Source organism: Armigeres subalbatus, chromosome 1 (genome assembly GCF_024139115.2).
Source record: "Armigeres subalbatus isolate Guangzhou_Male chromosome 1, GZ_Asu_2, whole genome shotgun sequence".
Lineage (NCBI taxonomy): Eukaryota > Metazoa > Arthropoda > Insecta > Diptera > Culicidae > Armigeres > Armigeres subalbatus.
This window is the reverse complement of record NC_085139.1, coordinates 245,272,436-245,286,309: the sequence shown is the minus strand read 5'-3', so window position 1 is coordinate 245,286,309 and position 13,874 is coordinate 245,272,436. Positions and strand designations below refer to the sequence as shown.

The 13,874-nt window shown below is 37.4% G+C and overlaps 2 protein-coding genes across 10 annotated transcripts in view; both read right to left on the bottom strand.

Moving 5' to 3' along the window:
- Nucleotides 1-13,874, bottom strand: part of LOC134206285 (actin nucleation-promoting factor WASL) — a 334,646-nt gene that overhangs the window by 91,811 nt on the left and 228,961 nt on the right. For 2 of the 9 annotated variants that reach the window (XM_062681983.1, XM_062681985.1), the window contains exon 1: nucleotides 2,282-2,640. The exons of 3 other annotated variants lie outside the window; for them this stretch is intronic. The gene's annotated coding sequence lies outside the window, so the exon portion shown is untranslated. Of the gene's footprint in view, nucleotides 1-2,281; nucleotides 2,642-13,874 lie in introns of those variants that run through there. 4 more of the 9 variants (XM_062681991.1, XM_062681986.1, XM_062681984.1 and 1 more) reach the window with 4 other exon arrangements.
- The window catches only part of LOC134206284 (inositol polyphosphate-5-phosphatase A-like), a 103,125-nt gene continuing 99,443 nt past the window's right edge, over nucleotides 10,193-13,874 (bottom strand). The window contains exon 9 of the mRNA XM_062681982.1: nucleotides 10,193-12,718. Coding sequence (XP_062537966.1) covers nucleotides 12,351-12,718 — 368 coding nt within the window. The 3' untranslated portion in view covers nucleotides 10,193-12,350. The remainder of the gene's footprint in view (nucleotides 12,719-13,874) is intronic.

Here is a 13,874-nt window from a genome sequence, read left to right as displayed (position 1 = left end):
TTTTAACGTTGAGGGATATGTGGAGCATCTTCTTAAAGATCATATAACTTTGACATGATAAAACTTGTCAATAAGCTCAAATTGAGGATGGCTCACATTGCCCCTACCGCCCTACTCCTATGTGCGTTGGTAACAAAATCGATCCCCGCCTTGATACTTTTAGCAACCACCGAAAACAACACCTGCAAATAAATTCGGTGACTCAACGTGGCAGCGGATTGAGAACACCCCCATCCAATTTCTCTTCTCGTCTGGTATAGTTGCTCAATTCAATGTAACCTTTTCGATGTTCTAAATTTGAACATGTTTGTTTTAATGTTGATCACTAATTTTAACCAGTGACTTTAAAAAATCCATTCAAAGCCTATTAGTTTACTTTGATATCTACAGGAAGAAAAAAAAATCATTAATTTGGCCCAGGTTATCGCATGCTACATGTTTTCCTAATAATGAGTCGATCGATTTGGAATATTATGTATTTCCATACTCTGCTCAGTGACCCAAACAGAAACAAATGATTGAATGATGAGCAACACAAGCGAAAGGGGTGAGAAAAACGGGATCCCAGGTTCCCCCCCAACCAGACCAGACCAGTTCAACCAATATGTGTGCTCGTTATGCTTTGCTCTTATGCGGAAAACTCATGCTTTATGCAAGGGCTGGTTTTGTTGGATTGTTTCCTCTCGTGTAGTTGATTCGGATACAACTTTGTCTTCGAAGATAAGTGAGAGTACTCTACTCACTCGACGTCCTGTGATTGATTCACATAAAATATCCATGTCGAGACAAACATCGAATCACATAAGACCATGGTGCGTATGGTTGCTAGCTACAGTTATTGTGCATTAAATGATAATTAGGGTGTACGAAAAATCTTTGACTGAAATATTTAGGTACATAGCGACGATAGTGGACTATGAATGTAAGTTGGAAAAAATATGTTTGAAGTACAGTATTAAGTCTCTAAATTTGAATAATTTAGAGTAAATAAATAGCCGTATTTCGGAGATTGACATCAATTAAAGTTTTTGTAGTATTCTATGAACTTAACACTAAGCTTCTCATGATATTATTCCTAATAAGGATTTTTATGATTTGAATATTCTACAGTAACTAGACATAAACTAAACTGAGGATTTTTCATCCATATCAATAGCATCCCAAGAAAATTTTTTGGTGATACAAAACAATTGAAGCCTCCCAACGGGGAATTCTTCATATGATACGAGTGTACTATTGGCTGATGAACAAAATAGAGGTGTAGAATATAAGAATCGATACAACCATTGTTCAGGACAATGAAGCAATTACTAAACAATTATTAGGTAATGATATTTTAAATCAAATTGAAAACCGGAATGGGAGATTTTAGCGATAACTAATAAGAACAAGGAAGCATTGTTTGTTGTAAATCTAATATTTGTATAAAAATGAAACCACCAGTGTAATAAATAGGATTCAAAGCATGTTTAGTTAACACTAGCAGACCCGACGAACTTCGTTTCGACAAAACTGATTTGTTCTCTGATTAGTTCTCGAGTTATGCAGAAATTTCTGTTTCATTTGTATGGGAGCCCCCCTTTCCAAAAGGGGGAGGGGTCGCGAACCATCTTAAGAACCTTCCCCGGCCCCAAAAAACTCTGCACACAAATGTTTACGCTGATCGGGTCAGTAATTACCGAGTCTATAAGGGTCAGACAGACAGAAATTCATTTTTATGTATATAAAAAAGAAAACAAGATTGTGAAGAAAACTATTTAGGCATATAGGAAATAAACTGGCGGCGGAAATGAAAGTCGAATGAACCGTAATTTTAATTAAATTAAAATAAAAAAAATGTCTGAAAGAATTGGATGAACTTGAAACTTAATAAATATTGAAAATAATATTTGAAACTTCAAATTTTTTTTATATTATATACGAAGTACCTAATGTGCACATTCTTATCAAAATAAGGTACATGTTTTTTAACAAACATATTTTTGGGACACCCTACAAATTATGTTTATCAAGCCATTATTTGTCATCCACCACCGTCAGAAACTTCCGCTTCATGAGTAAATAATACGAAAACACTATAGGTAGTTAAATCAGAAATTAGATACACACACGTACGGCACTATCGACCAAGGGACTATGGGAGACACTTCCGTTCCAATATTTAGCCAAACAAGAATCCCATTTTTCCGCGAATGCTGCAATGATGTCACCAAATCCCAGACATACACTCGCCCCCTCCCCAGTCATTGCCATCGTTGTGCATAAGTTTCTAGACACAGACCTTGAGAAATTTTACACCAACCGACCACTCAACCAGCCGTAAATTCTATCCCGTAAAACCGTCCACTTTCGACCGACTTTATATACGCTGCACGCACAGTTTCCGCGACGGAGAATTCCGGAAACGGTAAATCTTCCACGGTGCAAACTATCGCGAACGAACGGCACTGACGGGCTGCTGTTGTGTGTTGCCTCGGGAAGCGATAACTTTCGAATGGGTTCCGTCCGTGGACGAGGATGGACTTTTCTCACTCACTCACAAACGCGTACCAAGATCGCCTCGCCAGCTGCTTCACGACTGATTCGCGGACTCCCCAACAACATCAGCCAGCACAATCACAAACTCCAACATCATCAACAACATCAGCGAGCGAATGACGGATTGGAAGGTTTTTCTTATTGGAAAATGGTCACACATGCAGAATCGTGCATCGCATACGCACGTGTTGCACAACTACAAATGCGACTTTAAATGTCAGTCACGAGCGGTGATGATGCATGGGTTTTCTGCTTTTTCTGTTGAGATGTTGTCTGCGAAATGATAGTGCGACATCTGTATCCGAAAGATGGAACTATTTAACGATTGGCGATTCGAATCGGAGAAGCAATTTCGGATTTGTTGATGCGTCATTAATGTTTGGTTTGATATTTTCGACACGAGCTCGTGGAAGTATGGTTGTTGGAAATCGATAAAATCACATAAAATGTATGGGAAAACCAGGATTTACATCAATGTATGGAAAATTGGTGTGATTTGAAGGAAAGTAGTGATAAGGAATGAAAAGGTAAAAAAAATATCTCGTGCACTTCGGGTCTGTTCACAAATTACATAACGCAAAAATCCGAGTTTTTGACCCCCTCCCTTCCTCTCGTAACAAAAGGTAACATTTATGGTACCACCTCCCACCCCCCATATAACGCGTAAATGTGAAAATTTTAAAGGCATATTTTTTTCCTTCTCAGAAGCACATGGGTTTTGGTATTTTTTGAACACTGTTTGAACACAGAATAGGAACAGCACATGATCAGAAACCAAGGTTATCAAGAATACAGCTAGTAGAAACAAAAAAGAATTTGCGACCATGGCCATTCAAATAGTTTAGCGGGCTGTTCTATCGAGAATATTCGCTTGGTGTTTTTACGCATATCAATCCCGCTATGTGCTTGATTTCGATAATGACAAATGCGATAACGATAGAATTATCATTTTTAAATTGAACTGTTTACGTGGTTGAAGGTGTTGAGCTAAAATGCAGTTGCTTATAGAATGAAAACCTCCTGGCACAGACAAACAGACGTAACACTAGAGAAATTACCATCGACCATGACTTCAACGATCAATTTGAATTTGAGGCGCCAGCGTCGTAATCCTTCGAGAATGACATATCACTCTAGCGCCTTCTAGTGACAATGTCATACGAAACATTGTTTCGAGTAACATGCTCGAAAGATGGTGCCCAACTAACATTTAATGTCAATGTAAATGTTATTTCAACTCGTCTATACGGCTTCAAGCTGAATATGTGTGCTTTGCATATGAACAAGAACTTCTATTCAATTCTTTCACCAGCAAATCTGGCGAATCTATTCAGCTCAGTGGCGTAGCCACGGGGGTGGTTTTGGACATAAAACCCCCCCAGAGACAACATTTTTAGAAGACATTTTTTTTGTCGAAAAAAAAAAATGTTCAGAAACCCCCCCCCCTCCCCAGATCAATTTTCTGGCTACGCCACTGATTCAGCTGTTTTTGACGTGCCTGCACAACTACTTTACAGCATGTTACACAATTTTTTCTCAATCTTTACTAAACCATTCAGTAATATAATTCGCTTCAATGGCGCTTATTCAGATTATTTTAATCTGTTAAATGAGTTTTATACAGCCACTGAATTCAATTTGATTAAATATTATTTGAGAGGAGAGTAAATTTCGGAGTTCATTTAATGTTTTTTTTGTGAAAACTGACATATAATTTAGACACTTACAAATTATTACCACAGAGAACAGACGTTCATCTTCATTCGCGTGGTTGTGTAAAAGTTTGTACTGGTCATTTTAAAGTATGTCGTTATGCCTCCGTTGCGCGGTGCTAGTGTGCTGATGAATATGGTTAAAAATTGCCGTGTTTTACTTTTTAGCGCTAGTGTTCATTCTGAAATGCTCCTAGGCTCGCTCCTAGGTGGCAGTACTACATTGTTTATGTACACGGTTAGAAACAAGTACCTAATTTTAGGTACTTTTTTTCTCTTGCATCTCCCTCCCTCTTCCTCCCTTGTTGTCATAAAATGAAGAGCAAAACCACTCAACAAGGGCATTAAAGTGTGGGAACCCAACGTTGAGTAATCTCATGTTTACAAAAGTTGAGTGAAATTTACCTAACTTTTGGTTAGTTTCTATTTAAAAATAAGTATATTTTACTTAATATTAAGGCTCTGTCTCAATTGGATAATTAAACTGAAATTAAACTTAAAAGTGACATTTCAATAATTATCAAATAACCCTGCTCGCAGAGCAAGATTACTTTTGACAGATAGCGAATCATTTTCCATCGATGTCCTATTGGAATTGGTGGGTAGCACCAGCCATTCTTATAACGGGGTGATTTTTTAATTTTCGAACTGTCACTTTTAAGTTTAATTCTCCAAATGAGACAGACCCTAAGTGAATTTTACTTAATTTCAAGAAAAAATTACTTAATTTTGGGTTCCCACACTGAATCCCCGATTTGAGTAAAAAGTACCTAATAATAGGTACTTTTTTCTAACCGTGTAGTGTATGCCAACGACATCGCTTAGTGAGATTGAGTTTTTATGTCGGGCAGCCTGCGTCGGCGGCGCTGAGGTGCGATTTAAATCTTTACACAAGTTTTGAACGAAATTTTGTTCGAGCATCCATGTCTGTTCTCTGTGCCTGCAGTATATTTCATCAACATATCTGCGGAGTAAGTAATGGACAACTAGAACTAAACTCCTGAACATTCATTATTATGTAAGTTAAAATATTATATAATGTAAAATAAAGGCAAACAATTTAAAGAATCCATAAAGTTTTCAATTTCTTTCTATCATGGTTTGACAATATTAAAAACTTGTAAATAAAACTTACTATTTTTCAATTTAAAAGTATGCGTACTTTCATTTTTCGTAGTTTCGGTTTGACAGTTCTAAAATTTATTTTTAAAAGTTCAAACTTTTAATTTCATATATGGCAGCCCGTTTATGAATCGAAAGTTAATAAACTTTTATTTTGATAATGCGCGACTCTCTACGAAAAAGAACCAACGCAACTTTTTGTTTTAACCAACGGTTTTTTTAATTCGATTAACGTTATTTTTTTGTGTGTAGGGCAACCAAACACTCGTTGGATCCACACAGGTTGCTAACACCCTCGGGGAGTACTTTGCCTCTCTGGTGGCCACTTCCCAATACCCGGCCGAATTCCAAAGAATCATTGCCACCCGTAGCCTGACTATCAATACTACCTTTATTCCCGCGGACCAACTGGTTGGAGCTGGTTTAGTCTCCAGCCGCGGTGTCGGTTTTGGAGTTTCCGGACCCGGTTTAAATAGATCGGACAGTTTATGAGGTGAACCGGTCTAGGGCCGAAAACCTCATTAATAAAGACAATAAAAAAAAGATCGGACAGTCTAGCTAGTCAATACAACATTATCTCGGGTGAAGCTGCTGTCATCTTCGTTGCACCCACAGTTCCGGCCAACAAACCGATTGCAATCATCCACAGAGAACAGACATGGAGGCTCGAACAAAATTTCTTGCAAAACATGTGTAAACAAACAAAGCGAACCTCAACGCAATCGACGTCGACATTGCAATTCACAATTTCATTTCGACAACACGATGGCGCTGGTTTGCTCTTGCATGCATAACGACACTAGCGCACCGTGGCATTTTTTGATGACGCTAGCGCTGGTTCTGCACGGGATAACGTCGACATTCCAAAGTTATTTCAAAATGAAAAGTAAAAAGTTATCACAACATAGCGAGTGCAGCTTCAACGTCTGTTCTCTGTGAATCATCGTAGATTCAGCCAGCGTCGTCGCTGCTCTCCAGAGCGACACTCCTAGATACCCTTGGATCCAAGGAATACTTGCGGCTATCGCACCAAATATTTGTCTTGCCTGGATCTCTGGCCATTGTGACATCAGGGGAAACGTAGAAGCCGATGCCCTAGCAAGCGTTGGGCACGAAGGTCTCCCTGTACCCGCTCCGTCCTGCTGGCCAACGTTAAAAAGTGGACAAAAAGTGTCGTCGGTCAGAACTGGGCGCGGATTTAGAGTAGCAACCACACACTACCCGGATAAAAAATATCATTAAAATATCATAAATTTTATTGTTACAACACCATTTAAAACATAATTTTACCATTGAATATAATGGAATTTTGACAATAAAATTACATAAGAAATAATGGTTTTCCACGATAAAATGAATGGTGAATGGGACTTTTACAATTAAAAGGGGGTTGTTATGTATCTTTACAATAAAAAAATCGAAAATTTTCCATACAAAATTCGGAGCAAAACAATTGATTTTACGGTTCTTCAATGGGATGATTTCGAGCGACAAAACAATAGAAAACATTGTGTTTTAAATGTTTTCAATTATTGTTTCTATTGTTTTACAATAGAAATACAACAGGATTTAGAATACATTATACTCCAGTATTACAAGTAAAATACAATACAATTAATTGTTTTACAAATTATTTTATTTTCTTCCGGTTGTTTAGCATATCTTTAGACGAATTCAGCGCACTACTTCTAAAGTTAAGTGGGTTGCCTGTATCTGGAGAAAAATCCAGCATCGGTTTAAAAAGCGTACTAACTTTGTTCCGAATAAACCTGTGAAAAATGTAAATTATAAAAGAATGTCAGTTTTATTAGAAAAAATACGTCGAGAAGAAAAGAAGAAAATACTTGCATCAGTTCTTATTGGTTTTCCGTTTTTCTTCATAATTCTTCCCGTTGGTGAGATTGACCAATGGTAGCACATTTTGCAGTATTTTATTTACCATAAGCTTCATTTCTGTAAAGGAACAAAGGTACATGTTACCAGGCATATCATCAGGTATTATGATGATAAAATTTTCATTTAATTTTTGTTAGGGATGAACCACTGCGTTCATTATGTACATTGAACTTTTGTAGTATAAGATAACGATTACCGGTGGTGAGTATAAACCGTTTGTCAGCGAAATATCATTACTTGACACTTTATCGATCGCTACTAAACGCGCTGTTAAAATAGTAGCGCAGCTGACAGGTGACCAAATTGACCAAATAACAGCGCTACTATTTGATGAACTATCAAAAGTCGAACGTCACCGATACGGAATGCAGCCACCAAAATGATAACCGAAAATAGTGACCGATGCCAAAAAGAGTGACTAATCTAAAATGACAGTACAGTGAGGGTGATCAAAATTCTCGCGCCCAGTAATGATGCTCTAACGCGCTTCAACACTTTAGATACTTACCACGGGACAGAAGCCATAGTGATCTACCGCTTGCCCAGCAGCAGAAACTGTAATAACTGTAATTTCATTATTTTCATCTCTTCACTAATTATAAACAAAACTGTACACGCTCAAATGAATCCAGCCATTCTCCGAGTAAAACGATAAGTAAAAGTTTTGTTCCTTTCATGTTTTTGAAATCAAATTTGTATTGCATAACATTTCTAGACCTGCAATATGAAAATGTATACTTGAGAATCGGTATAACATTTTTATTTATTTAACAAACAAAAATAATGTAATTTTATTGTTTTCAATTGTTATTTCATCAATATAATAAATCCATGAAATATTCCAAAATTATATTAATTCAATAACATTAGACGGATTTCCAGATCATCCAACCCGAATACTTTTAAAATTTGTTTAGTTTTTTTATGAGCAATACTAAACATAAGCGAACAATAAAAATATAATAGATTATATCGGAAACATTTAAATATATTGTTATTTTAATGGACGTACAATAAAGATCTTTTACAACCGTGAACATTTTACAATAAGCATACAATAGTTTGTATTGTTTGCCACACAATCTATTGTATTTTAAGGGATTATGTCATACAAGTTACTGTAATTTTTTATCCGGGTATCGCTGAGAAAGATCGAAGGCTCTACCGACCCATGAAGGGAACTGACTTCCCAGAAAGAGCAGGAGATCGCATAGAGATTACGGACCAGCCATAGTCTCCCACATCTTTGGTGGAGGCCCTTTCCGACCTCAATGTAACCTATGTGGAGTTAGGAACACCGTGTAGCATTTCACCTAAGCATTGCCCTTAAGTACGAATTCCCTCTAGGGAATTTTATGGTATCGCAGGCAGTATTAGAAAAGCTTTAGCTGACGATGAAGCCAGAATGGCAGCTCACTTTTGTTATCTGAAAGATGCCGGGCTTTATTACCCAATCTAGGACCCCCGAACACTTTTTTTTCAGGAACATGGTCCTCTGTCGAGGCGAACGGGCTTTCCTAGGATTTAAGTCTAAGGTTCAGCCTCCTCCTTTATTTTTCAGCCTTTCTTTTACACAACATTCTGCCTTGTCTTCGAAATCTTCTTTCGCCTTTTCACGTTTTCACCAAGGTTTCAAGAGAATCCTCTATTCGAGCAAGATGGCTCCTCCGAAAAAGTTCGGGCTCTGAAATTACTATTTTATCACACACTTGGCTTTCGAACCTTTCTATAAGAGGACTGAATGATCCTTTAGGATCCATTAAGACAAAAAACGGCTGAAGTTTAGGACTACGCAACTTCCCCTGGAAACCAAACTGCGATGTGGTTCATGCTCCAGCGTGGGAGCACGACCTACCCGAAAGCGTCTTCTTCCCATTACGCGGACCCCAGTAACACCCGTGATTGTTTGTGAAAGTGCCATTCCCTTTTTTATTTTCATTTTATCGTTTATTTTATCTGGTTTTACAATAGACGAATCCAAGTAAAAATAAGAAGAAGACACACGACGGTGTTAACATTGACAGATCCTACAGCACAGCATAGGAAGATAATTTTAAAATGCTTATAATAAATTCTAGACAAATTGTAATTAAAATCTGATTGATGTACGATACGGAAAAAGTTCTGAATTACATATTTAGAAGCTTATCTCAAATTTTTGAATATTTTTCAAAAATGTATCTATCATACAGTTCGGAACTTTTTCCGTACCATACATCAATCAGATTTTAATTACATTTTGTCTAGAATTTATTATAAGCATTTTAAAATGATCTTCCTATGCTGTGCTGTAGGATCTGTCAAAGTTAACACCACAGACAAACAAACATAACACATTGAACATTCACTCATCAAATTCATCGTCAATTAAACACTAGCGACATCTGTTGATTTCAGTTAGTTGGGCAAATCACGAACCAGATGGCGGTAGTGAGCAAATGTCAGACTCGTGCAAATCCAATGCGAGCGCCACGAGTGATCGATTGGCCAACTAATGATTATTTGAATCTGTGGGCAGCTTGCAAACAGAGCATTATTTATTATTATCTCAAATACTTTTAAACTGGCGCAGAGCAATGTAATGCCACGATAGTTTGCGATGTCAGAATTATTACCTATCTTGTGAATAATGAATAATGTTGGAACATTCCGTAGGAAATTTACGTTGTGCCAATGAAGCATTAAATTATGTTCAATGTGCATGCTGGAATACCATCGGGACCGACAGAAGAAAAAGATTTCAATTTGCTTACAGCGTTTTTCACATCATCTGCTAAAATTTCGAATGGGCAGAATTCGATCACATCTCTGGGAGTGTCGGCAATGTTGCGATGATCTGAGGGTCTGGGCAATAGAATTATCAATGTTGTCTATGATGAGTTACCGTGCTACTCAATGAATTTCTCTACAAGTGATGAAACATCTTGAACGCATTGCACATTTATTTCTTTCCTTTAGGTATATGTTTTCAAAACATTTTACATTATATCCATATTTTTTCTTTGCAATATCTCTTTGTATAATATCTTTCATGGCATAAGTACTATTTAATTTATTTCTTTATTATTCCAACTCGGGTTTAATTTCCAACAACGATGTTTAATTTTATATTTTGATATTATTTACGGTTTGACTAAGTTTATCCATACTCATCAAATGATGTTCCTCAAAGTACTACGCCGGTACTGTTGCTACAATAACGTTATAAATCGTATCCAAATATGTAAATTGAATAAACAATATCAACTTATTAGCGCACATTACGCTACTCCATTCATTAATGAGATCCCACATAATCGCCGTATTCGGATTTCGGTAATTATAAATACTATTTAATAATGTTAATTATTCTACAGTGCCGTTCCTAAACTATTTACACGAAACAATATCAATTGCAGTACCCGATTGTTAACTATTGGAATATTGGTTTAATATTTTCTATTTTGTTTCTATTTTCCAGAGACTGTAAACCTCTGTAAACGAATTGAATCACAAATATATTCCGGCAGAGAAGACATAACTGAAATCTTTGATCTTAGCTATGGTACTATTAGGTGGTTGATTTGATTGAAATTCAATGAGGGTTCTCCGCAAGGTGGCCCACGACTTGGTTCTCAAAATCGACACCTTCTAGAGGACCATCATGTGTAATTTCAACGATGTAGATTCTTAAATACCGTATTGGACTAGACTGTGATTTGGTTTAAGCTTTGAGGCGCAAACATAACCTTTGATTAAGCTCTGTTTTGGACTAGTTTCGGGCACCTCTCAAAAACAAAAGGGCACCAATTCAAGACAAAATTGGTTCTAATGGCGGTTTTATGACTAAACACGTTTTACTCTATAAACTTTATGGGCGTTGAAGGACGACTGAAGATCTGAGATTTTCTTGATTAGCTCGGAGTTGACACTACATATGTATGTGGCTTTCCTTTTACTGGTTGGTGAATCCAAACAGTGAATTTATAATTTCACGTTTATACTACTAAGTTTCTATATCGCAGACAAACAGACATAATACACATGAAGTTTTATGATTATTATAATCATAGAACAAACTTTACAAGCAAATAATTAATCACTTAATCGCAAAAATACTGCTGAAATGATTGAACAAGGGCAAACTTCCACGTGTTATGTCTGATTGCCTGGACCATGATACCACATGATACCATGTTGCCAGTGTACATACCGATACCTAAACTTATACATAGTTAATGGCACTCTAGAGTTTTTGCACCAACTGCTATTGAGAACGAATTTTACAAATTCTGTATTCTTTAGTTCTTCTTCTAGGTTCAGCATGAAGCATTAAAAACACTATCTCAATGCGCTGTCCTTATGCGCTTTCAAATTTGCTGTACGATACGGAACTCGAGTCACTTTAATAACGATTCCCTAAATGATACTGATGAAAAGAGTGCAGGAATTCAAGAAAACAGGACATGCGAATAACCAGATATCTCTTTCAGTATTTTTGATTGGATAATCCCTATTCCGTCCACAAGTTATGCAAACAATGAAATCTCACAAACCTATGAAAAATCCAACGATCAATAATGCAAATTTGGTTTAGGCCTGCAATGTCTACAATATTTATAAATTTCGTTCAGTAGTCTGCATTTGCTATTATTATTATTATTGCATATTTTAGCATTTATTTTATTTATGACTCTTTGGCTCATGTATATCTTGTAGATATAAAAATGCAGATACTTATTTAAAACTGAAAAATTACTTCAAGTACAAGGTAGAAAACAAATTTGTACTATTCTTTTGTTAACTATTGTAATAAAGTATTCCAAAAGGTGGAATCAAATAAAATAGTACAAACTGTTTTTTTCATGAATTATAAATAAGCTTCATACGGCCTCGATGAACTCTTACGTTATACAAAATAAAATTCTAGATCAGGCGAGATTCTCTTAATTTTCTGCTATTAATAGATTCTGGAATCGTGTAAAACAAACAAATGTCAATGAATAAAACTCATTCCACCGGAACATGATAATAATTACCCATTGCAATTTAACAAACCCAACTTAAGTTCTTTGTTTCCCACTCAAAAGACAAAGCCGTGCTTTAAACGGTCGTCTCCCGAAAGATCATCGAACTACACGCCGACCCACTGACCGACCCGACCGCCCCTGTTGCATCATTATGATGCTGATGGTAGAACACGGTATCCCCGTCGTCCACTGGAACGCCAGGATCATCGAGGCCAACGGTGGCTGCGGCACCAGCGGCCACCGACCGTCCGAAGCAGGCTTCGTCCGATACGCTTCCACTGCCGCTGGAGTCCTGCGATTGGCTCGGGGTGATTTGGACGTAGTGCGTTTTCAGTATCAGGCCACTGTTGCGAGAGGGTTCGTCGCTGATGCGTGCGTTCAGGTCGTCGTATTCCTGCAGCCGGGCACGGAGCTCGTCGGCGGAGATTTCGCGCTGTGTGCCTGCGGCGAGAGAGAGCATTTTTTGGAAAGATTTGTTTTCGAGTTTTCCTTTTTCAAAAATTTGGTCGATCATATACATAAATGTAGAACATTCACAAAAAGCGAAAAAGGCAACGATAAATGAAAAGGCAAAGAGTTGAGCAACTAAATTAGTGTTTACCGAAAGTGCTTCATACTAACCTTATTTAAGACTCAAATGTGATCTCTAAATGTCGCTGTCATCATCGTCCATTCACCTACCTTCTCCAATTGGGTCAACGTTCCATTACTCAAGCTTAGCATAATCAACAACATTACACACTCCGCAATAACTGCTGATGACAAGGACGCACCATACGAAATCATACGACGGATATGTAACTCGATTCATGGAGTGACAGCCAAATATTAACCTCGCTCATGTGTAGGCAATTCAGACCGATTACGGCTTATTACTAGGGAGACCATATGGTATACTAAAGGAGGACATGTTCTCGTTTTTCGATCAAAATAGAATGTCCTCCCTTTGCGCTAAAATGTCCTCCTTGTTGCATATTTTTGCTTGGTCTAGAAGAAAATATTACAACGAAGATTCAATCCCAAATCAAACCCATGGTTGTATATTTACATTACCGCCATCGGGGGTGACAATGGGTCTGGGGGTGAGAATGGGTCAGCGCTCTCACCGGCAGTCTGGAGGTCATAGAGTTAAATCGTTCAAAAAGGTCTCTTATATTTTAGTCTTCTTGCTCTCAGATATATTCAAGCATTCTAAGTAGTTAAAACAGTGACCCATTCTCACTCCCATTTGACCAATTGTCACCCCGACGACGGTATCGTTTAATTGCTTTCTAATGGAACTTTTCCATTAAGTTTTCAATCAAAATCCATGTAAATAACAAACACAGTAAACTATTAGAAGATATCAAAACAATATCCAGCAAGTTAGCGTTTTGTAGATAGTCTGTTTGGTACGGCGACGAACTCTATTCGATCGGAGCGTTTTGTGGAGTCCAAAGTACGTACGATTTCCTCCCATGATGCCTATCCGAATTTCTCTGCTGGTATCGTTATCGGAGGTCACCAGTGAGCCCAACTACACAAATTCTTCAACCACCTCGATTTCGTCACCAAAACAAACAAAACACAAAACGCTTATTAAACTGGTAGTTCTCTA